Source organism: Microcebus murinus, chromosome 27 (assembly GCF_040939455.1).
Source record: "Microcebus murinus isolate Inina chromosome 27, M.murinus_Inina_mat1.0, whole genome shotgun sequence".
Lineage (NCBI taxonomy): Eukaryota > Metazoa > Chordata > Mammalia > Primates > Cheirogaleidae > Microcebus > Microcebus murinus.
This window is the reverse complement of record NC_134130.1, coordinates 15936894-15961995: the sequence shown is the minus strand read 5'-3', so window position 1 is coordinate 15961995 and position 25102 is coordinate 15936894. Positions and strand designations below refer to the sequence as shown.

The following is a 25102-nucleotide window of genomic DNA, read 5'->3' as shown; positions in this document are numbered from 1 at the left end:
GTCTCTGCAGGTTTCTCGACTCCCTTTAAAGTGCTCTTACGCGGATCAGGTCGGAGGTGAAATGTGTGGACAGAGAGGATGCTAACGAGCTGTAACCTTAAATCACAAATTATTTTAACAGCCAGAGGCCATCTGGCGGCCCCTGCTCCCCTGGCGGGAGAGGGAAGGCTTGCTCACGGTCACGCAGCTACTCGGCCCGAGGTACGACCCGATGGCCTGTCGCGTTTGCTCTGCGGCCTGAAAGGGCGGCAGCGAAGCCCCACGCTGGCCGGCACGGGCCGCAACCCGGCGGCTGAACTTCCCCCTGGAACAAGGTTTATTAATTCGCATTCACGTGCTGCAGCAGGAGTGGCGTCGCAGCGCCCAGGAGGAGGAGGATGGGGCTCTAAGGGGAGAGAACTGCGGCGCTAGGCTCAGGAAGGGCCACGGCGCTTCGCGGACTGCCCGGGAACGCCCGTCGCGCCGTCGCCGTCTAGTTCTGTGTCGCACACACGCTGCGAGCGCACACCTGCTCTCACCTGCCTGGACCTGGCGCAGTCACAGGGGCCGGGGCGCGGGTGCTGGGGCTGCGGAGGCTGCGGAGGCTGCGGAGCGCGGGTGCCAGGGCTGCAGGGGCTGCGGGGCGCGGGGCCGCGGGGGCTGCGGGGCGCGGGGGCCGTGGCTGCGGGGGCTGCGGGGCGCGGGGGCCGTGGCTGCGGGGCGCGGGGGCCGTGGCTGCGGGGGCTGCGGGGCGCGGGACTGCGGGACGCAGGTGCCGGAGCTGCGGGGCGCGGGTGCCGGGGCTGCGGGGCTGCGGGGCGCGGGGCTGCGGGGGCTGCGGGGGCCGTGGCCACGGGGGCTGCGGGGCGCGGGGGCTGCGGGGCGCGGGGGCCGTGGCTGCGGGGGCTGCGGGGCGCGGGGCTGGGGGACGCAGGTGCCGGGGCTGCGGGGCTGCGGGGGCCGGGGCTGCGGGACGCAGGTGCCGGGGCTGCGGGGGCCGGGGCTGCGGGGCGCGGAGCCAGGGGATCGGGGGAGGGTCCGAAGTAGAGAAGGGGACGAGGGACGACGAGGGCGCAGTACGGGCCCGGGCGGGCGCGGCCTGGGGCGCGGGGCGGGACTGGGGGAGGGTGGTTTGGGCGGCCTCGGAGGCGCAGGCCCGAGACGCCAAGTCGGTCCCGACGGCGCCTGCACCCACCGCCCCGGCGCGCCAGCCGTTCGCGCCCCTCGGAGGCGGGAATCGCCCAGGGGCCCCGGCTCCGCGGCGGGCGGGACCTGACGGCGAGTGGCTGCGCCCTGCGGTCTGGCGGCCTCCGGGAGGGGCGCGCTGCCGGGAGGGGCGGACACCCCGGGGGGTCCAAGGCGACGGTCCCCAACGCCCCGCTGGGGACCGGTGCCGGCCTGTGGCCTGTTAGGGACCGGGCCACGGAGCTCCACGCCCCTTCCCCAGCCCGCGTCCGCGGAAACACTGTCTTCCATGGAAGCGGCCCGTGGCGGGGAGAGGCCGGGCGGGCGCGGCGCTCTGCAGAAGGGCAGGGGCGGCGGGGGTCGGGACCGGGGCGGCGAGGGTTCTGGGCCGGGGCGGCGGGGGCTCGGGGCCGGGGCGGCGGGGGTTCTGGGCCGGGGCGGCGGGGGTCGGGACCGGGGCGGCGGGGGTCGGGACCGGGGCGGCGGGGGCTCGGGGCCGGGGCGGCGGGGGTTCGGGGCCGGGGCGGCGGGGGCTCGGGGCCGGGGCGGCGGGGACCGGGGCGGCGGGGACCCGGGCGGCGGGGACCGGGGCGGCGGGGACCCGGGCGGCGGGGACCGGGGCGGCGGGGGTTCTGGGCCGGGGCGGCGGGGGTTCTGGGCCGGGGCGGCGGGGGTTCGGGGCCGGGGCGGCGGGGGCTCGGGGCCGGGGCGGCGGGGGTTCGGGGCCGGGGCGGCGGGGGCTCGGGGCCGGGGCGGCGGGGGCTCGGGGCCGGGGCGGCGGGGGTTCTGGGCCGGGACGGCGGGGGCTCGGGGCCGGGGCGGCGGGGGCTCGGGGCCGGGGCGGCGGGGGTTCGGGGCCGGGGCGGCGGGGCCGGGGCCGGGGCGGCGGGGGTTCGGGGCCGGGGCGGCGGGGCCGGGGCGGCGGGGCCGGGGCGGCGGGGGCTCGGGGCCGGGGCGGCGGGGCGCGAGGAGGCCACCGCCGACTGGCGCCCTTGCCCCGCTCTCCTGCCCGATCTCTCGTCCGCCCTCCCGCCCGGCCCCCGGCGGAGCGGACCGCGCAGCCCGGCGGGAGGAGCCGGCCCGACCCGCGCCTCGCCTGGGCCGCGGTGCGGTGGCTCCCGGTGCTCAGGGGCCTTGTGGTGTTTGGCGCTTGAAAGTTTGTTTTGGCAGAAAATACAACCGAGCTGCAGTTTCCGAGTCTTAGTTTGTTTGCGGCTCCACGTGTTCCCCCGTCGCCCTGGGGCTGCGGGGCGCTGGGTTCACAGACCAAGCATTATAATGTATGAGTTTTGCAAGTTTAGCATTAAATTTTTTCGTGATTTTTAAAATCTAACATGAACCTTCCTCTTTCTAAAAAGTCTTCAGAAACATTGAATGGGTGCATAAAATGCATTACAGTGGGATAGTTGACCATCTAAATTGTTTCCAATTTTTTGTTACTGATATTGATTCAATGGTATTCTTGTATTTAAGTCTTTGCATGAATGATTATGTCCTTAAGAGAGATTCCAAGAGGTAGAATTATTGAGTTAAATGTTTACTGTTTACTTATTTAAGGCTCTTGATCTGCAGTACAAAATTGCTCTCCTAAAAGTGTGCCCTCCCAGCAGAATGCTAGTTTCCCACATCTTTGTGCACGTGATAATAACAGGAAACGCAGAAACACTAGTGATTTTGTGGATTATCCGCCTTGTGAAGAAAAGACCCGAGAAAAAAAGTACTGGAGCAATTGGCTACAGTGTTTGGGGGAAGGAGTCAGCTCTTTGTAAAATATGTTGTGTCCTGCGACCTTGCTAAAATCAGTCTCGTAGCTCTTTCGTAGATGCCATAGGATTTTCTGCGTAGATGATACTGTTTGCTCAGACTAAAGGCAGTGTGTCTCTTCCTTCCCCCCACCCCCCAAAAAGATATCCCAGACTTTACAAGTCCAAAGTAGCTTTGATCCCCACCCCCAAGCTACTGTGTTCAGTAAGCCCCCATCACCAGTTGTTTATTCACTCATTCAAAATACATCAAATGCTCACTGTATGCCAATGCATGGTTTTTAAATTTGTTTTTATTAGTTTTTTCTTTTTTAAATTTTTGATATAAAATTTTATACTTTTCATTTTAGTTTTTTTCTTTTGGCTGCAAAATTCATGTTCTATCCAATTAATGTTTTAGTTGCCAGACATACAACAGTGGATGAGACTGAACAGTCCCCGTCCCTAGTGGCTCCTGCTTTAGGTCTGCCCTGTCCAGGACATTGCCACTGTTACATATTTCTTCTCTTTGTATGAGCCTCAAGGAAGTAGGGCTTTGAATACGGAGCAATGTGGATGCCCAAGTTTCTTTCTATCCTTCAGGTGGGAGGGTTGTGGGAGATTAGCAGCCTCCACTTGAGGGAGTTGCAGAAGAATGACCTCAGAATTTGAGTTAGGGTGTTCATGATGAGAGAAAATTCAGCATAAAAGGAAGGTAAATACTCTTGCATTAATGCCACTTACATTCCATTAGAACAGGCTGGACTGGCACCCTAAGTGTGGACCTTTGCATCATGACCACGAGTTGGACCAAGTGCATCATCACCATCTGGGAGCTTGTCAAAAATATAAGTTCTCAAGTTCCACTCAAGATCTACTGAGTCAGAGACTCAGGGAGTGGAGCTGAGCAGCCTGTTGCTCAAGCTCTCCAGGTGATTCTGATTAATGCTGAAGGTTGAGGACTTCCAGATTGTATTCAGCTTCCTAACATGGAGGGACAATGAAAAGCCAATAAGCACAAATTGAAATAAAGAAGATTTAGAAGGTGAACATTTGATGTTTAAATGAAGGACAATACTATGCATACTACACAAAGGTGCCAATAAGCCCCACAGCAAAATTACAGTCCTCAGCTTCACTGGGTACCGTAGTTGTCACGTGCTTCCTGCTTTTTGTTCTTGTCCTCCACAGGGGTATTTGAGGCCCTCTCTACTCTTTAAACTTAATCTTCTTTGACCACTCATTAGGTGATGTTACATCTCCCATCAGGTAGGTGGTATTACATGCTACCTTATATAGAACATGTTCTTAATTTAGACTTGAAAAAGGTCGTAACATCTTTTCCCTTACCTAGCATGCTACAAATGAGCTGTGCAGAGGGTTTTACCCATTATCCACATTAATAAAAATCTCTAAGTCCCAGTGGGTTTGTTGTTGCAACTTTTGTTATTCCTTTATTTATTTAAAAATATTTATTGAGAACCTGCTAAGGGTTGGGTTCATGCTTGGTTTGGGATCTAGTGACAGAGACTGACAAACACGCAGTTCTTAACCATCTGATACGTGTTTTAGCAGTGACAAGTCCAAGAAATCATCGCAGTAGAGAAGGACAGCTCGACTTGGCAAAGGGGAGTTTAGTAAGTTGACGGCATGTGTTGAGTCTTGGAAGAGCAAGTATTCCTCAGTTGGATGGTGGGGATGGGAATGGAGATTATTTCAGGCCTAGGGAGCAGCTAAAGGGATCCTAAATACTTTACCACGGGAAGACCATTCGGTGAGGGTTGCAGACCAGCAAGACCTGCTGTTATAAAGCCAGGCACAGTTGGATAACAATAGGCTTTGTATTCTTCACCAAGGTATCAGCATGGTGATGGGAGACTGAAGAGTTTAACAAGATTAAATTTCCTTGCAAAACTGTTTTTAGTGAAGTTGGTTTCGCACATGTGCTTGGCTTACATTGGGAAACACTATCAAAACCTGCTGTTTTATTATGGGGGGGTCCTCTATAAGAAATCTCGCATGAAAAAAATCTTTTCAATTAGATTTGATTCTTTTGAGGAACTGGTGTGTTTTCACCTCATGGATGATGTAAATGTGTTACTGATTTATTTCCCTTTTGGCTATGGACACCAGGAAGCTGAGAGCCACACTGGTTGTTCAATTTAATGATATTATAGAATTCTGTGTCTCTTTTCATTATAACTTTCTTTGTAGCCTTGAACTATGTTTATATATGGTTTTCCTGGTTCTTATTTTTAAACTTATTATATATTTTAAGTTCTTTATAAATACTTTCAAATTTGTCTCAAATCCTATGTGAAATGGAAGTTTCAACTTGTTTGCCTGGATGGCAGTTGAGGAAGGTGGCACCATCTGCTATGGTATGGGAGAGACCAGGGGAAAGGTGACGAAACCAAACATCTGTGGGACAGCCAGGTGGACATGCCTATGTTAGTAGTCAGTCTAGAAGCCAGAAGGACGTCTGTGATGAAGAGAGAAACTTGGTGTTGGTGGAAATGGCCGAGCCCTCCTGGAGAGAGAGAATGCGTGGCAGAGAAGAGCAAAAGCAAGAGAGAGGGCAAAAGTCAGAGCCCCAGGATCATCATTTAGCGGTCGGAGGAGCAAGAGCTGGCAGAGGAGCATGAGAAAGAAAACAGGCCACAGTTTTCATGAACATCAATAAAGCTTTATAACAACACAATTCATTATCATTGTTTGGATTAATACTGTAATAATTACACACTTTTTACATTATGAAAATAAGTCATAAATAGTGTAAAAATAATTTTGAAGATCAACTTCTCACAAACTAGGAACCCTGAAAACAAGTTTAAAAAGCAAATAAAACAAATTGGAAACTGAACAAAATGCAATTATCTCCAAATTGCAAATCAAAAAACCTCATGCATCTTTTGATTCAGTAATGTCAGCTGGAGAAATTACAATGAAATTGAAATCAGAAATCTAACAGACAGAATTCAATCTTTCAATTATTTACACTGCTGAGATAAACAGGTTTGTGCCATATTTACAGTGGTAAGACACAACACATCTTAGTATTCTAAGAATACCCAAGTACATGAGACTGGCCCACAAACATTTAAAAAAATATGCAGTGTAATAATGCTTGCCAATTTTTTTTTTGCATTTTCACTTATTTTATATTTATGTGAGTTTTTTGGCAATATAAAAATAGCTGCACATAAAGATGAACTTTAAAATGTAAAAAATACAAATAAAAATATATTTTCTAAAGAAAAATCAGATACATACATCTTTTTAAAATGTTATAAAGTTGAATGAAACATTTACAACAGCATAAAGAATATTCACATAAATGCCAACAATGTGTAAGACATTCTTTTGTGAATCCACTTCATTGTTTCTGAGATATGTGAGAGTATCAACTGTATTTTGAGAAATGTTGATACTTTCTTTGTTAAATTGTACATAAATCACAAATAACAGTTTTGTTTGAAAAATCTTCCTATTCCCAAAAGGACAGTTCTGTCAATAACAGGTATAGGCAATTTTATGCATTTAAATACATTTTTAAAATCAAAAAGCCATTAAAATGTTTATTAATATTGGAATAGCAAAACCAAAATCCACTAAAAATTTAAGTTAGAGGAGTGTCTCCACTGTGACATATAACAAATCTAGCCCACATAGAAATATTTCAAGAAAAATGGGAAGAATTAGGGACTGAGGGTGCTTATATTCTAAAACAATTTAGCAGAATCATAACTGGTCAAGCTTGTTAATTCCACTAGAGAAGTATGACTGAAACAGCCAGAGTCACATGGGATTGTTCTTACGATTTTTTTGAAAGATAAGGTTCCTATGGACTTGACTTTGTAGAGATAGCAGGGGTTTTTGTGTGTGCGTGTGTGTGTGTAAATTAGAAAGTCCTATTTTTAGTAATGTGAAATAGTAATATAAGTTTACTATCAAGAATAAGGAAAAGCAAGGTTTCAAAAATCAGCATCTGTATGTCTCTTACGATCACTTATAAGACGATGTTAAAACACCATCACACAAGTAGAGCCCAATTCTGGGTAAGACAATATATAGTTGGGAGTAAAAGGATAACAAATGAATAACTTTTCATGCTTCAATAGTAATATTAAAAAAATCTTGGAAATTAAACAAATTTCCTATGTGATAAAAAATATAAGATACCAAAGACAATTTTTTCATAGGTACAGATATGCTGATTTGACCATTTTCTTAAACTAGCATATATATATATATATATATATATATATATATATATATATATATACTAGCAGATCTATATATATAGACTCATATTGTTGGACAATATTGTTAGACAAAGGACATGTAGTATAAACTACTTGATGTGTATGTTCATGCTGTACCATTAGAACATCATATGCACAGACTATAAGTTCAAAAACAAGAACTTTCTTCTGGTAGAAATTAAAGATACTCTAATGTCTTTTATAAAATCACACGGGAAAGAAAAATCCTCCAAGATTGCTTTTGATAATGAGTAGTGAAAACTAAAAAAAACAATCAAGAGTATTTGTGTGCCAGGTCCTCTATGTGGTATATGCAGACTTCTCTAACACTGGTTTTGTCCTGTTAAATTAAATCATATAAGCTAAAAAAATGAGTGAATGAAAAAGATGAATGAATGAAAGTTGAGAAACGCATGTGATGTATGAAATGAATATGAAACAAAAGGTTCCACAATCCCAGTAAACACACAACGTCTACAGGTACGTTGTTTTGTTTTACATTAAGAAAGGCTAGTCATTGAATCACAATTACAGCAAATTCATGAACTTTAAAAATAAAATCACACACTACCGATTTAGGAATGCTATTAAATAGAGAAATGAAATTATCCATAGTAGTTGCATTGTCCATCATAAAAAAGAAAAGAAATACATTAGCACCAACCAACATGAATGGAAAACCATTTTAAATCTAAAACACAAAAATAATTTGGCATCTTTCAGAAATGTTTTATCAGAAATACCACCTGACCTTGCCTTATTTCCAATGTATCTTTTATATATTTTTTGCAACCCTCTCTCTATCCAATAGTATAAATTAAAAGAAGTCTTTAAGTAAAAAATGTTATCTACCAACATATGTCAACAAACATAATTTGATAGTTCATTTAATAATTATTTGAGGTTTCTCTATATTGATGACAAAATAGGTGCTTGAAAATATTTTAGTTTAGGATTATCCATGAAGTCAAGACTTAGCAATTCCACTGAACAAAGAGGACTATCATGCCTTTGTTTTTCCTAAGAAATAAATGTAATGGAAATTTATAACTTCCTTTAATCATAAAATAAATCAGTGTTGTCAAATCAGTTATAGAGCAAAACCCAATGCACACACAAGACAGAACAGTATTCTTTAAAGGGCGGTGTTCAAAAAAAATTTTTTTTATACATGAAATGATTCTCCTTCAATGTTGAGGTATTCTCTTTTGAAGCTGTGCAAGTTTTAAATAGTGACCCATCTCAATACCTCTTTCTACTAGAGTAGCAGAAAGAAAGAAAGGAAGAAATATAGCCACCAGACTTTTCCCAAGTTTGTTTTCTCTAGTGTGTTTTTCTGAAGAGAATGTAGTTTCACTCCCTTCATTTCATTTTTACAAATCACTTAAGACAAATTCTTTCAGACATTGAGCAATACCTTATCCTAACATCATGCCATGTAAGAAATTGTTAGAAAATGCCCTCCATTATTTTAAAAATGCTAAATTGGCTTAGAGGTGTGGAATGTTACTAGAAATGTTACCGATTAGACTGATCTAATAGTTTAAACATCTATCTAACCTGGAAAACTCAACAGAATAAAAAAGGAAGATGCCATTTTGTATGAACGATCCTTCGGTTACATAATATGAAAGAGATCATGAGGATCTTAGGATCCTTGTCTAACAATTATAGCTTCACTACTATCACCATAAGCCAATGATGAGCTCAGTTCCCCTCTGGTGGTGAAAACTTATGCACGAAACTAGAAATCTTCCCACAAAATGGCACTGAGTCAGGACAGAAATGAAATTCTCTGATGTGCTGAAAAGGTAACTGCTCCTCATTGACAATGTTTCTCCAAATGGGATCCTTCCACTAAGAATAAGCCATTTCAAAACATGCTACCAACTCTTCACTGTGCAAAGAAATGCTCAGTCTAACACAGGAGACTTCTGCACAAGTAGATGGAAAAATACTCTCTTTATGGCAACTATATTTCACAGCTTTCTGAAATCTCCAGATTTGGTCTATGGTTAAAGGATAAGACAAACATGTAAAAAGTAAAAAAGAAAAGCAAGAAAGAAATCTAAATATAGACAAAACTTAGAACCATAAGGAATAGAGATTAGTTAATACTATCAAATGTGACAAAATCTTTGCTTTATATTAACTGATAATCTCTATGTATGTTACATTCATCATGTAAAACAGTCAAAAAGTACTGAAAAAAATGCTTAACTTTCATGCTTTACAATGATAAAACTGAAAATAGAGATTCTTTTATGTTCTCTTCAATTATCCAAAATGAGAGAAATCAGGAAAAGTTCATTTTGACTGTTGGAGCCAAATTAGTATGATTTGAAGACTTAAAAAAAATTGTTCAAAACAGATGTGACAAAACCTGAAAGAAATATTTTCTAAATATTTCTGGGGCTAAAAAAAGAAGGATTAAAATGAATGAAAATATCTCTCTGTTTCTAGAACTTTGTAGAAAATGTTTGCTGTGGGTTGGATCTCAGAAGGAAGGAAGCTCTTCCACCATCTTTGGCAGACACGGCACAGTGGCTCCCTGACACCCTCGGGAGAGGTTACTCTGGCGACCCCTTCTCAGCATGTTGTTTCTTCAGCAGCCTGAGCTTGGGTGGGATACACAGACCCTTTTCCCTCAGCACAGGGGTATTTCAAGAACCTCCATTCCGAAAGAAGTGCTGTATGCCTCTGTCCTTTTCCAAAAGCACCCATATAAACACTTGCTGGAATTTGGTTTATTCTTAAAAAATGTCTGCAGTTCTGGGTGTTTGCATTTGAAAACCTCTTTCCTACTTGGTCACACGAGAGACAGTGCCGGATGCCGAGCCAGTCCTCTTCCTGTGTCTTCACTGCCCAGGGCAGCCCAAGGAAAACTGGCGGCAGCAACAGGCGCCCTTGGTATTTCAACCACGGTGGCCGCGTGAGCCCGCTATACGGAAGCCGTAGATCTGCAATCAGGACTGCAACTCCCTCAAAATACAAGACAAGCTGTGGGTGTGCTCTCCACCACCTTATCTCTTTTTGGCAATAAGCCACGGTGTAACCCCCTTGAGATGACAAAAGGAATAAAAGTTTAGATGCAATCAAAGGCCCCATGATCAGCATGCTAGCATCTGCAGTTGCGTGGTAAGCAGGGTTGGCACACGGTCATGCTTTTTTAGTCAGTTTCAATGGGCAGCGTGGGCACGAATCAGTGCTGATAGGGAAGGTGAATGAGAACGGGACAATAAACGCTAAAGTTGGTCAGTATGGTACATTTTCATAGCTTCGAGTCCATATTTGGTCACAATTTCATGTAAACTATTTCATGGCACTTTTTGTCCATGCAATTAACAAGCCCAAAGTAAGAAAATAGCAAGTATAATCATTCTCCATCACTGATTTGTCCGCATAAATACATGTCTTCACTTAGGGTCAGGAGACACTGCGCTGTGTCTCTGCAGGCTTCTCGCTGGTCTCACGGATGTGAGTGGAGAACATGGACATTTGTACTACGGCCAACAGGAAGAAGCAGCCCTATGTAAACATATCTCAGACTTGTACAATCTGCAATTCAGTTTTCAACTATAAATATAAAAAGTGGACCATTATATATACAACTTCATGCTTGGAAGGTTAGATTCATCACTGCAGGAAAACAGACAACAAAAAAGACAAATACATGGAATTAGTAGTTTTAGATAAAAATTTTAAATTAACATTTATTTTAAGAAGACTGGTAGAACCTTGACTACAGTCTCTTGCCAAAGAGCCAATTATCTGACATATGCTCTTTGTATGACTTTTTATTATTTTCTTTTTCTTTTTCTTTTTTTTGAGACAGAGTCTTGCTTTGTTGCCCGGGCTAGAGTGAGTGCCATGGCATCAGCCTAGCTCACAGCAACCTCCAATTCCTGGGCTCAAGCAATCCTGCTGCCTCAGCCTTCTGAGTAGCTGGGACTACAGGCATGCGCCACCATGCCCGGCTAATTTTTTCATATTTTTAGCTGGCCAATTAATTTCTTTCTATTTATAGTAGAGACGGGGTCTCACTCTTGCTCAGGCTGGTATCGAACTCCTGACCTTGAGCAATCCTCCCGCCTAGGCCTCCCAGAGTGCTAGGATTACAGGCGTGAGCCACCGCGCCTGGCCTCCTTTGTATGACTTTTCTAAATTCCAGGATGTCACGACAATTTCCATCCTAGCTTCAACCCACATTTTTCCTTTGCCACTGAGAATTTTGGGGGTAAGTCTTTGTCTTAGTAGCTGTTCTGGGAAAGCAGAAAATTAGGGTTTTACCACCGACGTGCCATAATCAAAGTACATTTTGTGATGTGCATGATCCTCTCCAAGCATTACGACACGGCTGTGGGAAAGGCTGGCGGTTCTGCCCTCGGTGGCGTCCCCTTCACTGACACCTGACGGCAGCGCTCTGTGCTCCGTGGGCTCTCAGGCCCTCTGCTGGCCGGCCTGCCCTGCGGCGAACACTGGGCCAGGTAGACCGCCTGCCGTGGGCGCCGCACTGGATCAGGTGCCAGCGTGACCCCAGGCCCCACACACCTCTGGTTCCTCATTTTCAGCAGCCGTAATTGTTAAGGTTTTCGCAGAACTAAAGTCACGTCTGAGTGGACTGAGGAACAGAGGTCTTTGAGGCATAAGTTTACAGAGCAGATTCTAGAGACTTCCTCGATATTTACTCAAGCATCAGTGAGCAAAGTAGAATGTACAGAGCAGGAGAGCGATAGAGGTTTCTTCATCCAGCCTCACCAATCGTGACTAATCCAGAGTCATCTGTCAGTTCATTAATTAACAACATTTGTTTTTCTCTATTCAAGAAAAACAGATGCTGTCCTAGGTGTGTCTAGTTCACTTGGTGTTCATGCACATCATGCTAATGCCAAAAAATGTTCCTATAGGGTGCATTCCTCTCTCTAACCTCTTCCTCATCCCAAATTTTAAATCTGATTCAGTTTTGTGTGTCATGACCAATATTTTTATATAATCTTTTTTTTTCTCTGATTTTAAAGGTGCAACATTATTCAGGGCAAGGCTATAGATATTTTTCCTATTAAATAGTTTCTTACCTCTGGATGAGGATGGATGATGAGTTTCCATATACCCTGTAAGTATTTTCTTAACAATAGATTCTGCCATTTATTCACTATACCAGTTACACTGTGAACTGGTACACCATTGCACTTGAGATGTAGTTCGACAACACACTGTGTGTTGGTTAATTTAGAAAACTGAACTATATCTAGAAACAAAAGTAATTTAAACAAAGATCAAATAGCTTTTCATCAAAAAATTTTTATGGGGAGTAGCATGATCAAGAGGACTTGTTAATTAATCACACGATTCACACTGCTGCCTCGATCTGAATTTTAAGTCAAACATTTGCTACTGCGCTCTGCAGCCTAATAAACACCACATCCTTTAAAAGTGTGGTCCACATAAAACAGGACAATCCATTGGCCTTACTTTCAAAATATAATTTAAAAATAATTTGACTTGACTATTTAAGATAGCTATGTAAGTACTCTGAGAACATTTTATTTTTCTAGTTGTTTCTTTGTTGTTATGGGGGGTAGGGGAGAGAGGCTGGCCAGAATGCTTTGCAATTCTGTGTGTTGGGGGTGGAGTAAGCAATACTGAAGTTTTATCGATTTATTCCTTTTTTTATATATTTTTAAATTTCATTTATTTTTATTTTTAAATTATTTTTTTAGCCACTGGAAGCACCTAGATGAGTTATTCCTTACATAAGAAAATGTTATATTCATGAGATCCATAATCTTTTGTAGCATATAGTATCTATTCAGTGGAAAAAGGAATATTTCAAAGGGAATTTTCTGATTTTCTAATGCCATTCTTATTACTACCAGGTTGGGCCATTTCAAGAACCTAAAAGATGATGAATTCTTTGCTTGTTGCCATTATTATTATGCCTTTAAAAAAAAGGCCACGATTCAGAGGTGGCCAAAATGATTATGAACCCAAGTTCTAAGTGGTGTCAGAGGCTGGATAAAGTAAGCCTCTGCACCTCCCTCTCGGTGACAGTGCTAATGATTGGATTAAGGAACCATTATGCGATCAGATTACAGGGCAAAGGTTAGAGAGGAAATGGTAATCCCAGCTCAGGATGGCATTAGGGATTGTTTCTCAGGCGAGGAAGAATGTGATGATGGCTGTGTCTTCCTGAGACCCACCTGCCCCCACATGTGGTTGAGCTCATATCTGACGGGCTGAAAGTGGAGCATGGGAGGCTGCTAAATAAATGATGCTACCGAGAGAGAAAGTTTTCTTTCCCTGGCCTGATGTTCCTTCTCTGTCCCTCCAAGTTCTGTTACGTGCCATCTCTGTGCTCTTGGAAGACCCTCACGCCTCTGAATTTCAGAGCCTCATCTGCATCACTGACGCTGATAAGACCTTACAGGGCTATTGTGTTGCTTTAAATGACGCGACCTCCCCCATACGAAAGGGCTTATCACACAGCCTTGTTTACAGAAGGTTCTTATAAAGGACAGATGCCTTCCCTTATGAAAACATACACAGTGACTATGGGTGGCCATTAAAAAAGACCAGAATAAACTGATATCATAAAGGATATCAACGTAATCAGGTTCTCCTAGATGAATCAAGACATCACTGAAAAAAATTATGCTTATATTTTCTGCTTTCTCAGTTTTGTGACTAATATTGACAGGGTTCTACCAGGTGTTTGCATGTTTGCCTAAGGAATTGAGTATCAATAGAAAAATAATCAACAATTAAGTTGCAAGACTAGTTTTAAACAGTAGGAAGACAAAGAGTTGATTGAGAGACAAGCAAAACATTATCAAGATGCAGGGCCCCTTTCCACTCCAAAGGAAAGCTCAGATGGGAAGGTTCCAGACTGCAGTGTTTCCTGAGAATTGTTTTCACTCATCAGCTCAGGACAAACCAGCAACAGATGCATTGATTGAAATGCATATTCTGGAGATGGGATATTTTGCTTTTTAATACCCAAACAACCATCAGGAATGTCAAATTCAAAAGGTCTGTTCTGAATGGAAAAGTCTAGGCCAGGAACAGAGAAAGGGAGGGGGCTTCTTTCTAGAAATAATTCTGTAAGCCTACCTTTTGCCAACAGCCAGGCATGGGTAATCCATCTGGTCCCTGTTTTAAAGAGAAGGGGAAAAAAAATTCCTCAGGCTCCACAAGAGTGATAAAATTTCATAATTCACATGCTCAGAGGCTTATAAAATAAGTTTCTACCCATGAGGTAGCTTCAGTCATGGGCATCTTTTACTAATTAGCAACTCCCAATATATTACTCACTGTTAGTTAAATGGAGAAAATTCAAATGTTTTCCAGAGTGAGTACATGTTTGGAAAATACATGAAGTATAGAAAAAGCTATACCTAATTTTGTAAAGGCAACTTACAAAGCATACTGGTCTACTCATAGCTACACTGGTCTACTCAAAGCATGCTGGTCTACTCATAGCTATATTACCTATATTTAGGTAATATATCTGTACTATATTTAATTTATTATACTATAATAATACTATATGAAATCACCACATTAACTAAATCACTATTTTAAATTCAGCATTCTCTTGAATTTACTTTCATGTCATTAAAACACATTTCACAATTCTCTTTATTAAATAAACCAGAATAACGTCTCTTTCTGGTCACTATGGACTATGGCCAAATGCATGATAATGATGAATAATCAGTTTTAAATCATTTCTATCTGAAGTTTATAGCTCTTCACATGGCAATATTTTTCACTTTTCTACATTGAAAGTAACCATAGTATCACATACTCACTTAATTGAATTAAAAGATTAGTAGCTTATTTATACTTTTATAGTAAAATGTCATTCATAGCAGTCATTACTTTTTCTGTTTAAATTCTTCAGAAGCTAGTTAACGCATTCTGAATAAAATAAGGGGTTCCTAAGTGTTGCAAAATATATTTTAATTGAAAGTATCAATATAAGCATTCTTCAGATACAAATGATATAAACAAGGCAGGAAGAGTTTGTATATTATGAAAGCATGCTTGTATTTTCCCCCAACAAAATGATTATAAAACATGATTGGACATTAATACCAAGCAACAAAATAAAGACTGGGCACTTCATATTGAGATTTCTCACTATAATTATTGACTGAATAAATTTTTTTCTATAAATACAATCTCTTAAAAGACTTGAGAAATATAAATTTATCTTTTAAGAAGCATGCTTATAACTAAAGAATAATATAAGAACATGCAGACCAAGTATAACCATCGATACAACCATAAAATTTTTCCTTTATACCTCAGAAATTAAGAATATACTTTTCAAATGTAAAAAGAAAAAAAAACATTTTGAAGTATCCTTGTAAAATATTTTGGAAAAAACTGGTAATGCCAGATTGGTACGAGGAGAAGGATCAACCAGTAGAATTTTAGATTTTAGTATAAGGAGGATCTGGAGTTCATGCCAATGGAGAAAGGGAGTTCTGTTTACTTTAGGAAAGTGAGTTTCAAAAGGAGAGACCATTAAATCGAAAAGGTTATGTGACAAAGAAGAGGGTTTGGGCTGCAGACTATTATCATCTTTCAAAGCTCAGAGAAGTCTGGTCTTCTTCCCTTTGGTCTCTTAAGAGCATTCCCTTGAATTGATTAACTCTTGACCACAGAACTTAATTCTGGAAGTTTGGCTTTATTTACAGCCTGAGATAAAATTTAGTGGAAGAGGCAAAACTATATTTCTTTTAGAGAAAAAGAAGAAAAAAGTTAAACTAAGGGGTAAAACCAAAAGTTATGAACTAGCAGTGCCTTTGAATCAAATATTTTTCTATTGGCCGTGTGCGGCGGCTCACACCTGTAATCCTAGCACTCTGGGAGGCCGAGGTGTGGGTGGAACGCTCAAGGTCAGGAGTTTGAAACCAGTCTGAGCAACAGTGAGACCCTATCTCTACTAAAAATAGAAAGAAATTAATTGGCCAACTAAAAATATATAGAAAAAATTAGGCAGGCAGTGGCGTAAGCCTGTAGTTCCATCTACTCGGGAGGCTGAGGCAGGAGGATCGCCTGAGCCCAGGAGTTTGAGGTTGCTGTGAGCGAAACTGACACCACAGCACTCTAGCCCGGGCAACAGAGTGAGACTCTGTCTCAAAAAAACAAAAAAATATTTTTGCATCACTTTAAGGCAATCTTTGAATATTTATTGAGTCAATTAATGTTGCAAAGAACACGGAAACGGTGGTCATGTCAGTGGGGAGGACACGTCGGGGGCGGTTCGTGCGAGGCAGGGACGGACGCATGCTCGCTCTCCCTCTGCAAGAGGCGGAGGCCGCTCATGCACATGCCGCAGTGCTTGTCGCGGACAGCTGGCCGCAGCAAGCAGCACCGTGCACGACAGGGACGAGTGGCCATAGCACAGGAACGGCATGCAGGGCGGTAGGAAAGAGAAATACTGTACCAATTGGCAAGGGGCATCCAGCCCATCCAGGCCAGGCTGGCCTGGCTCCCCTTTTTCCCCCTTAACGCCACGGAATCCCTGTTTGTAAAGATTAACTCATAATGTTACTAACACAAGAAATCACTTAGGCACACATTCTGCTAACGAAAGGACCAGAATAATAAAAGGATGGGAGAGGAGCAACTCTGAAGGGAAAAGTAACATCCAGCGGGGTTGGACAAATCAAGCAGGGCTAGGCATGTTCCTATGATGGGGCTTGTCTGAAACGGTGGCCTTCTCTTTGGCGGGGCAGGGAACCGTGCTGGCTCCTCTTGAGCCCCACATCCAGGTGCCAGCTGACACCTGCGTGTCAGGAGCCCGGGCAGAGCGAGCGGCCAGAGACAAGACGCTCGACACGCCAGGAGGACCTGGGATAGACATGTCCGGTGTGTGAAAGTCTGTGTTAAGTGAGTCTGCTGTTACGGCCCTCCAGCTTGCTCTTCTCCCACCTCGCCCTCACACGTGGCACCCAGGCGCGCAGACATACCAACGGGCAGGGCGCATCCAATCCCGGAGCACCCTGTTCTCCTTTCTCCCCTTTAGGCCCCTTTTTGCCTTTCTTTCCCTTTTCCCCCTGTGGACACAAGGGTTTAAATAAAAGACAGTTTTTATTGGGGGGATGGATAATGGTAATTCAAAAGATGGTTTAGCTAAGAAAATTCTGGAAGGGCATTTACCACTGTTTTCTGATGTAGGTAAGGCATGATCTTATACAAAGTAACTTATACGTCCAGAGTGACAATGGATTCTGGGCATCGGCATATGGGATGTTATACAGGACACTCAGCAAGATGGAAGAAGGGAACTTGAAAGCCGACACATCAGGACGGAGACCCGTGCTGACGTCGGTACTATGTCATGGTCGTCCTGAATCAGGTTCTTGGGCCACAGAGCGGAGAGGGTGATGGATACCAACTGTACCAAAGCCGGCCAGTGGCAGGCCAAGTTCAGGGGAATAATGGATACTTCACCCAATTTTCAATACCTGTCAACTGCTTTTTTTCTAATCTTGTAACAGATGAAGGCTACCTTGAACCAGAGGAAAAGGAAAGATATTAACAGCTTCGGTTTCTTTGAAATTTATCCAATTTTATGGTATTATGTTTTGTAGCTCTCATTAAAACGTATTCATTGTATTAAAATATGCTTCTGTTTCTTTAGTTTCTCATTTAAAGAAACGAAAACCAAATACTTATTAAGTCAAGTAAACAAAAATTGAAAGTGCTAATACTTCACAGTAATGCCAACTGGAGGAACGGACATATTTATAAACCTAGAGATCTTCTATAATTCACTCTTGTATTGATCTCATGCCAGGTATTTACAATGGTAAATGAGTTTCCAGCTTTGCTCACAATAAAACAAAAGCCAAAAAAAAAAAATCTGTTCAAGAAAGGAAAAGCAGTTTGGACTCAGTAAAAAATGAGGTAGGCAAGATAATTACATAGTGGGAATGTAGCTGTGGAAATTAGTATTTAGGAACCAAGGTAAAGGTTGTAGGAAATCTGCATGGATCACAGGGATGGAGGAATTAAGGAAAGGAGGCAAAAGGAGGAGAAGGGAGCAATGCATCTCAGCTGTTTTACATTAACATAGATATCTCTGCATATTTATAGACAGGGAGTTGGTGCAGCACAGAATACAAAATACTATACCATACACATTTAAATCAGTGTGTTCATTCTGCAAACAGGATGGGAGTTACTATACAACTGAATAATCTCTGAAGCAAAGTGACATGAATATTCAAGATGAAAATACATATATATAACAGGAACATATGAGATGTGCATTCAAATTAATACGTTCATTCTGACAGCGTGAGCAAAAGTTTCTCATTTAAGTCCTGTGTGCCAAAAAGATTGCATCAGAAGGTTCAGAATCAAAAACACTTGGGTTTCTTGAATACCAGGCCAATGGAGAAATTCTGTGTGGTTTAGCTGATCATGATCAAAGAGGAGGACCCAAGAAGCCAGGGTGAAACTAGGGCAGGTGTGAGCGGAAGTTAGCTCGGGCAGCGTGGGAGTGAGCTGCTCGCTCATTCAAGATGAATCGGCACCTTTCTTAGCAAACAACTTCCATGACCTGGCATAAAATTGATTTAAACTTGTTTGGGTGAGCTCTTTGCTCCCAGAAGGCAGTGGATTCTTCTTCACATTGTTTTATCTGAGACCAAGTGTGTTGGAATTCAATTAATTATTTTATTGGTAAATCAACTCAGATTAACCACTCAATAGAAAAATGTCATATGGATGTTAGTTACTAGGCCAGGCTATGGGAATGATTTCTCAGTAATATTTTAGTGAACCTCAAGCTTTGTGGAAAAGAGATACCCTGTACAAAGAAAAATGTCCCAATATTATTAATCAACATTATTTTGTAACCCATGGTCATTCCCCACGAAACACAAAACCATCTGTCATTGTGTAAGTATGTGAGGGATCTTGCTAATTTTATTTCCATTGTCAAAGAATTATATAGCAACAGAGTGAGACCCTGTCCTCCCTTCCCCCCAAAAAGAATTATATACATGTTACAAGTGTTCACAGGTAGAATCTAATTTTTCTAAATATAAAACTTCTAATCATGAAATTTGAATATGAAAATATCTTTGTATGGGTGATTAACATTATTCTGAGGATCAAGTTTGTAGCTTTATGCTTTCATAAGCTATAATACTGGTGATTTCTTGTTTAAAAGAGATGAGTATCCTCATAATAGTGACATACTTTTGAATGAATAAAATTTTAGATTCATATTACCCATTGGGTAAATATAAAATACCAATGATCTCTAAAACATACTCACCTTGGGCTGAAATCTTACATGCACAATATATCTCAAAACACGCATATTTTATAGTCAGAATTTATAACTGGGAGTAAAAGAGCTTTTTATGCTTCTCTTTCCCCTGTAAAATGGGGAAAATAACAGCCCCAACTTTAGGGGGTTGTTATGAAGATTAAAAGACTTGTTACATGTAAAACTCTTGGGAAAGCACACAAGCGCTCCGTAAACATGAGGACGCTAATGCGCTGGTGCGTTTGGATGACCACTGACGCGGCTCTCTTACCAGCAGGGGGCTAAGTAACATTTAGGTCCCAAAACAAACACAGCAGTCTTAATATTGTTCTTTTTTTTTCTTTTTTGACAACTCTCATTTGGCCTTCCTTTTCAAAAACAGCTATGAACTTCCCTGTTCAATAGAATTCAAAGACTTTTAAATTTTTAAGTAGAGCAGGAACATGAATTCATCTAAGAAATATAATGGGTTTAAATTTGAGCAGAAAAAGTGTAATTTTAGCTACTTTAAGATTTTCACTATTCCGTTGAGGTGCTGAGTTTTTGTTGGTGTCTTTTGCTGTGTCCAACGTAAAAAATTCTTAGATCTAGGATTGGGTCAAAGACTGAAATAAAGCACAGAGAAAGGGAAAGAGAAAAAGGGAAAAGAATGAAGGAGAGGAAAGGAAAAAATGGTTTTTAAATTTCTTGATCCAAACGTTTCTTTCAGTCATAAAACCATCTTGCCTGACATTGGCTCCTGAAGACCCAGGAGCGGAAAGTCCTGAGACAGAACTTCAGCACCAACCTCATGAAACACACCCATCCCTTCATTAAAAACCCTACAGCTGTCAGCCCTGAATCTGAAAGTGGCGAGTCCTGGTCCTTGCATAACGGACTTCCTGTGGCTTATCCACGCTGCTCTCCTCCACGTGCAGATCAAAAATGGCAAAGCACATATTTCTCTCTGCTGGGAAGTGGTGGGGATAAACGAGAGGCTGGCTTTACAGGCTAGATGAGCTCTGCCAAAATGCCACTGCAGATTTGTGCTAGCTAATAGTGCTTAAAACACTTTTTCTCAAAATCCTTTATTTTTTTAATAAATTGGTGTCAGGTAGTTGAAAAATTGTAGCTTGAATATCAAAAGAATATAGTATTTTTGAGACAGGGTCTCCCTCTGTTGCAGTAGTGTGATCACAGCTCACTGTAACCTCGAATTCCACGCTCAACTGATCCTCCTGCCTCCGCCTCCGGAGTAGCTGGGATTACAGGTGTGTGCCACCATGCCCACCTAATTTTTAAATATTTTTGCAGAGATGGGGTCTTGCTATGTTGCCCAGGCTGGTCTCCAACTCCTGGCCTCAAGCGATCCTTCTGCCTCAGTCTCCCAAATTGCTGGAATTACAGGCATGAGCCACCGTGCCCAGCCTGAGATTATATAATTTTTTCTTCTATGCTAGACAGTGCCCTTATTTCTGTGGAGTAGCCTTCTTCATTCCTCTTTAAAGGCCCAATTGCTTAGCTCAGGCACCAGGGTGTTTTTGGCACACAGCACAGAGAAAGATCAGGAGGCACACAGACTGAACGGCAGGCAGACAGCACAGGAAGTGTCAAACAAGGTACATGCTACAGTGGAGAGGTCACCTTTTCTCCCTTTTCTCCAAGATCACCCTTCTCACCCCGTGGACCAGGGAAGCCCTGTAGGAAAAAAAGCAAACCAAAAAGATCTATTGGTGTAACTGTGTCAAAATCATATTGAAAAAATTATTAAGATTTCAAGTTTCTGAACTCAAATCTAATAAAAAATGGCATGCCAAACAATCTTAAAATTTAGGTGAAGTAGTACTTAGAAATAATAGTTTTCTAATGTCTCAAGATCCATACACAACAAGTTTCTTGCTGTTTCTTCTCAGAAATGTAGAGTGGAAAAAATACCAGGATTCTAGTTTGAATCCTGCCAAGTTCACTGACGGGTGTGGAGTTGGGCAAAGTACTCACTGCTCTGCTCTGCAGCCCCTGGACTGACACGCGGAGCTAATGATACCTGCGGGGTAGCTGTTGTGGATGTCGCCTGCACACAGCAGGTGCTCAGTAAACAGCAACTATTATTACTTTTGCTATTGTCAGTATTCACATAATACAGGATGGGCAGTGATTGTTTCTAGAAACATTTAATTTTGACATTCTCTATTTTTATAGAGTTGTGTTAGCATAAATATATAGACATAATGCTAAAAGGAAAAAATATTGAATAATTGCTTTGAGAAAAAGCATAACCTACCATTCCCTAAGGATAGCATGTGAGAGGTATATTAATTTTATGTATATATTTTTATAAGTAGGTCATGCTGATGTCGAGTATCCTTAATTTGGGAAAATATTTTGAAGTGGTACTGTCCACTATTAGGTATTGATTTTATGCCAGATAATTATGTTTTCTGCTTTTATGTTTACCTCATGCAAACACTAGTGTATTTTATATTGCTGTCTCCATGCACAGCAATACATGCTGTGTGCACAGCTATATGCACAAAACAACAATAAGAAGTATCCTTCTGCTATTGGTGATGGAGACCATCGCATCTATTGCAGCAGGAAGATGTTTATCGCACGTGTATTACTTACATCAAGACCAGGCTCTCCATCCTTCCCCTGCCAAAGAACCACAGTAGCTACATTAGTGTTCCTAAGTTTCATGAACGGGTTATTGCTTCACTTGAGGCTGCCTGGACATGCAACACTCATGCTAAAACAACTACTTCAGAAATATGAAAAAGATTATCGATCAGTAATACAAATTTCTGTAATTAAATTAAGTGTAGTGACTGTTAGTATTGCAGTTAAGGGTCATGAAAAGTTTTTTATTATATATTGGGTTAAACAGACTAATATTTGGCTGAAGTTTAAAGTTTGTTATCCAAGTTATCAGTCCAGGAGTTAAGTTGAAAGCAAACATACAGTTTAGTTGATTTAAAATCATACCAGCATGGATAGAGGATGTGAATCAATGCTGCGTTAGTTTGATAACTTTGTAGTTAGCTCATAAATGAGTAAAGAATGTGAAACTGTTTATTGTTAAATACAGTTTTAATTTGGCCAGATGTACACCTTGTGTATAAATATTAAGGGTGTGCAGGCTGCAACTTAAAAACTGGTTTTAAGTGAGCTTTGTGAATGACTGAGCCCCAAGTATAGCAAGATGATAAAGTCACCTCACGGTGCAGCTTATCATGCTGGTGACCCTAGTGTGTCATACCATGGATCCACTCAAAGTCTCTGAGAGGCTACTTTGATTCTGTCAATTAGATTTTGAAACATATTTCAAGATCGGCATTTTTTTTTAACACTGAAGTAATCATGGTTTAAGTTGATTATTTCAGTTCATAAAAAGTATTTTTGATATACATGCTTCTATTGTAGTCCTACCCTACCCTACTGAATCAATTATAATTATTCCCAAGATAAAGCTTTTGAAGTATACCTTTGGCCTCCATTTGAATTCTGAGTAATTGAGAATTTCAGAAGATAGAACACCATCATCGTTCTATGTTCTGAAGATCATGTCTCATCACAGTCATTTTGAAAAGTCAGAAACATCAAATCATGAATTTCAAATTAATTTAAGAAATAATTTTTACTAGCAGGAGTCCTTTCACTAAATAGCCCGTGAGAACAGGCAGAGTCTGAAGAAGGCTGTTTGGAATGAAGCTTCCACAGCCGTTCCGGGACACAGGGACCTCCGGGCCAGCGCCCGCGGCGGGGGCGCTCAGTGGCGGGGCAGGTGTATCTGACGGCCAGTCCTGCTCTCAGGTCGCCGGCTCGGTCCGAGGCCGTCGCTGGCCCGCGCGTGCCGAGCGAGCTGGCGGCGGCCGCTCCCCTAACGCGTTAGTGTGCCCGCAAGCGAGGGTGAGCCGAGCCCTGGCGGGCGTCCGTGCACGCCGGGTGGGGACTGCGCGCGACGGGGACTCACGGGCAGGCCGTAGGGCCCTCTGGGTCCGGGCTCTCCCACAGCTCCTTTTTCACCCTGAAACGAAAAGCAGAGAGTTGAAATCATGCACTCGCGCCTACGCTCGCAGCCTTCTCCTCGCCTGTGCACGGAGCCCCATGTGAAGGGCTGTTCTGCCCAAACCCGAGACCCCCGGGCACAGGCCCCGGGCGGCGGCTGCGGAGCTGGATGCCGCACGTGGGTGTCTTTGGAATTTGGTGTGCACCATTTATTTGTCTCTAATTAGTTTAAGTTAGCACTTTTTAAAAAATGTGAGAACAAGATGCTTTTTCCCTGGCACACTAATTAAAGACAGAAAAGCAAGCAAAGATGCTTTTTCCCTGCCAAGCGTCCTTCTTCAGAGGAGCCCTTCCTGGACGGTCCGCGCCCGGCTGCCTCGCCCGCCGCACTAGCAGGGCGGCGCCCAGACCGCGCCCCTCCGCGCCCCCGGACACGCGCGCCTCGCCGGGCTCACGGCCCCTCCGCGGTCACCCGGACACGCGCGCCTCGCCGGGCTCACGGCCCCTCCGCGCCCCCGGACACGCGCGCCTCGCCGGGCTCACGGCCCCTCCGCTGTCACCCGGACACGCGCGCCTCGCCGGGCTCACGGCCCCTCCGCGCCTCCGGACACGCGCGTCTCGCCGGGCTCACGGCCCCTCCGCGCCCCCGGACACGCGCGCCTCGCCGGGCTCACGGCCCCTCCGCGGTCACCCGGACACGCGCGTCTCGCCGGGCTCACGGCCCCTCCGCTGTCACCCGGACACGCGCGCCTCGCCGGGCTCACGGCCCCTCCGCGGTCACCCGGACACGCGCGTCTCGCCGGGCTCACGGCCCCTCCGCTGTCACCCGGACACGCGCGTCTCGCCGGGCTCACGGCCCCTCCGCGCCCCCGGACACGCGCGCCTCGCCGGGCTCACGGCCCCTCCGCGGTCACCCGGACACGCGCGCCTCGCCGGGCTCACGGCCCCTCCGCGCCCCCGGACACGCGCGCCTCGCCGGGCTCACGGCCCCTCCGCGGTCACCCGGACACGCGCGCCTCGCCGGGCTCACGGCCCCTCCGCGCCCCCGGACACGCGCGCCTCGCCGGGCTCACGGCCCCTCCGCGGTCACCCGGACACGCGCGCCTCGCCGGGCTCACGGCCGCCGCGGCTCGGGCGGCGCCCACGCACGGTACACGCGCTGGGTGAACGGAACAGGTCTAACGAACAGCCACACACGCGCGTCGCTTCCTTTGGAAAACAGAGTTTTAGATGCGTGTGCGTCTTCCACTGAATGCTCGACGAGGCCGGTGCACGTTTCCTCCCTCACGCTCCCTTCCAGCGCCCATTCAGACAGAAAGGCTTTCTCCAGCTGAAACGGGGTCCGGGGCCCTGATAAAGAAGGCGTTATTGGCAGTAGTCTCAAGAGTAGAAATAAGATCACAACAGTGAAAGACACATTCCATGAATCCGGTTCAAGTCGTGTTTTCTTCGACTGCCATCTCCAAATCAGAGTGGTCAGTGTTTAGTAGGAAAACTTCAGGAGCGATGCTGATGTTTACGAATAGCCAAACAGAAAACGTTATTTTCTTTTATCATACCCCTGAAGAAGTTTAAAGGTTAGCAAATCTTTCTTCGCAAGTACACATCAGGTGCAGCTGACGCTGTGCCTGCCGAGCCACCTGATGTGC

General features: G+C 44.4%; 1 protein-coding gene across 1 annotated transcript in view; it reads right to left on the bottom strand.

The window, feature by feature from the left end:
- Positions 1-7219: 7219 nt before the first annotated feature.
- The window catches only part of COL25A1 (collagen type XXV alpha 1 chain), a 393583-nt gene continuing 375700 nt past the window's right edge, over positions 7220-25102 (bottom strand). Inside the window, exons 32-37 of the mRNA XM_012766225.3 lie at positions 23419-23472; positions 22074-22100; positions 21093-21146; positions 16629-16706; positions 14282-14320; positions 7220-10810 (exon numbers count right to left, since the gene is read on the bottom strand). Of these exons, the coding sequence (XP_012621679.1) occupies positions 10808-10810; positions 14282-14320; positions 16629-16706; positions 21093-21146; positions 22074-22100; positions 23419-23472 (255 nt within the window). The 3' untranslated portion in view covers positions 7220-10807. The remainder of the gene's footprint in view (positions 10811-14281; positions 14321-16628; positions 16707-21092; positions 21147-22073; positions 22101-23418; positions 23473-25102) is intronic.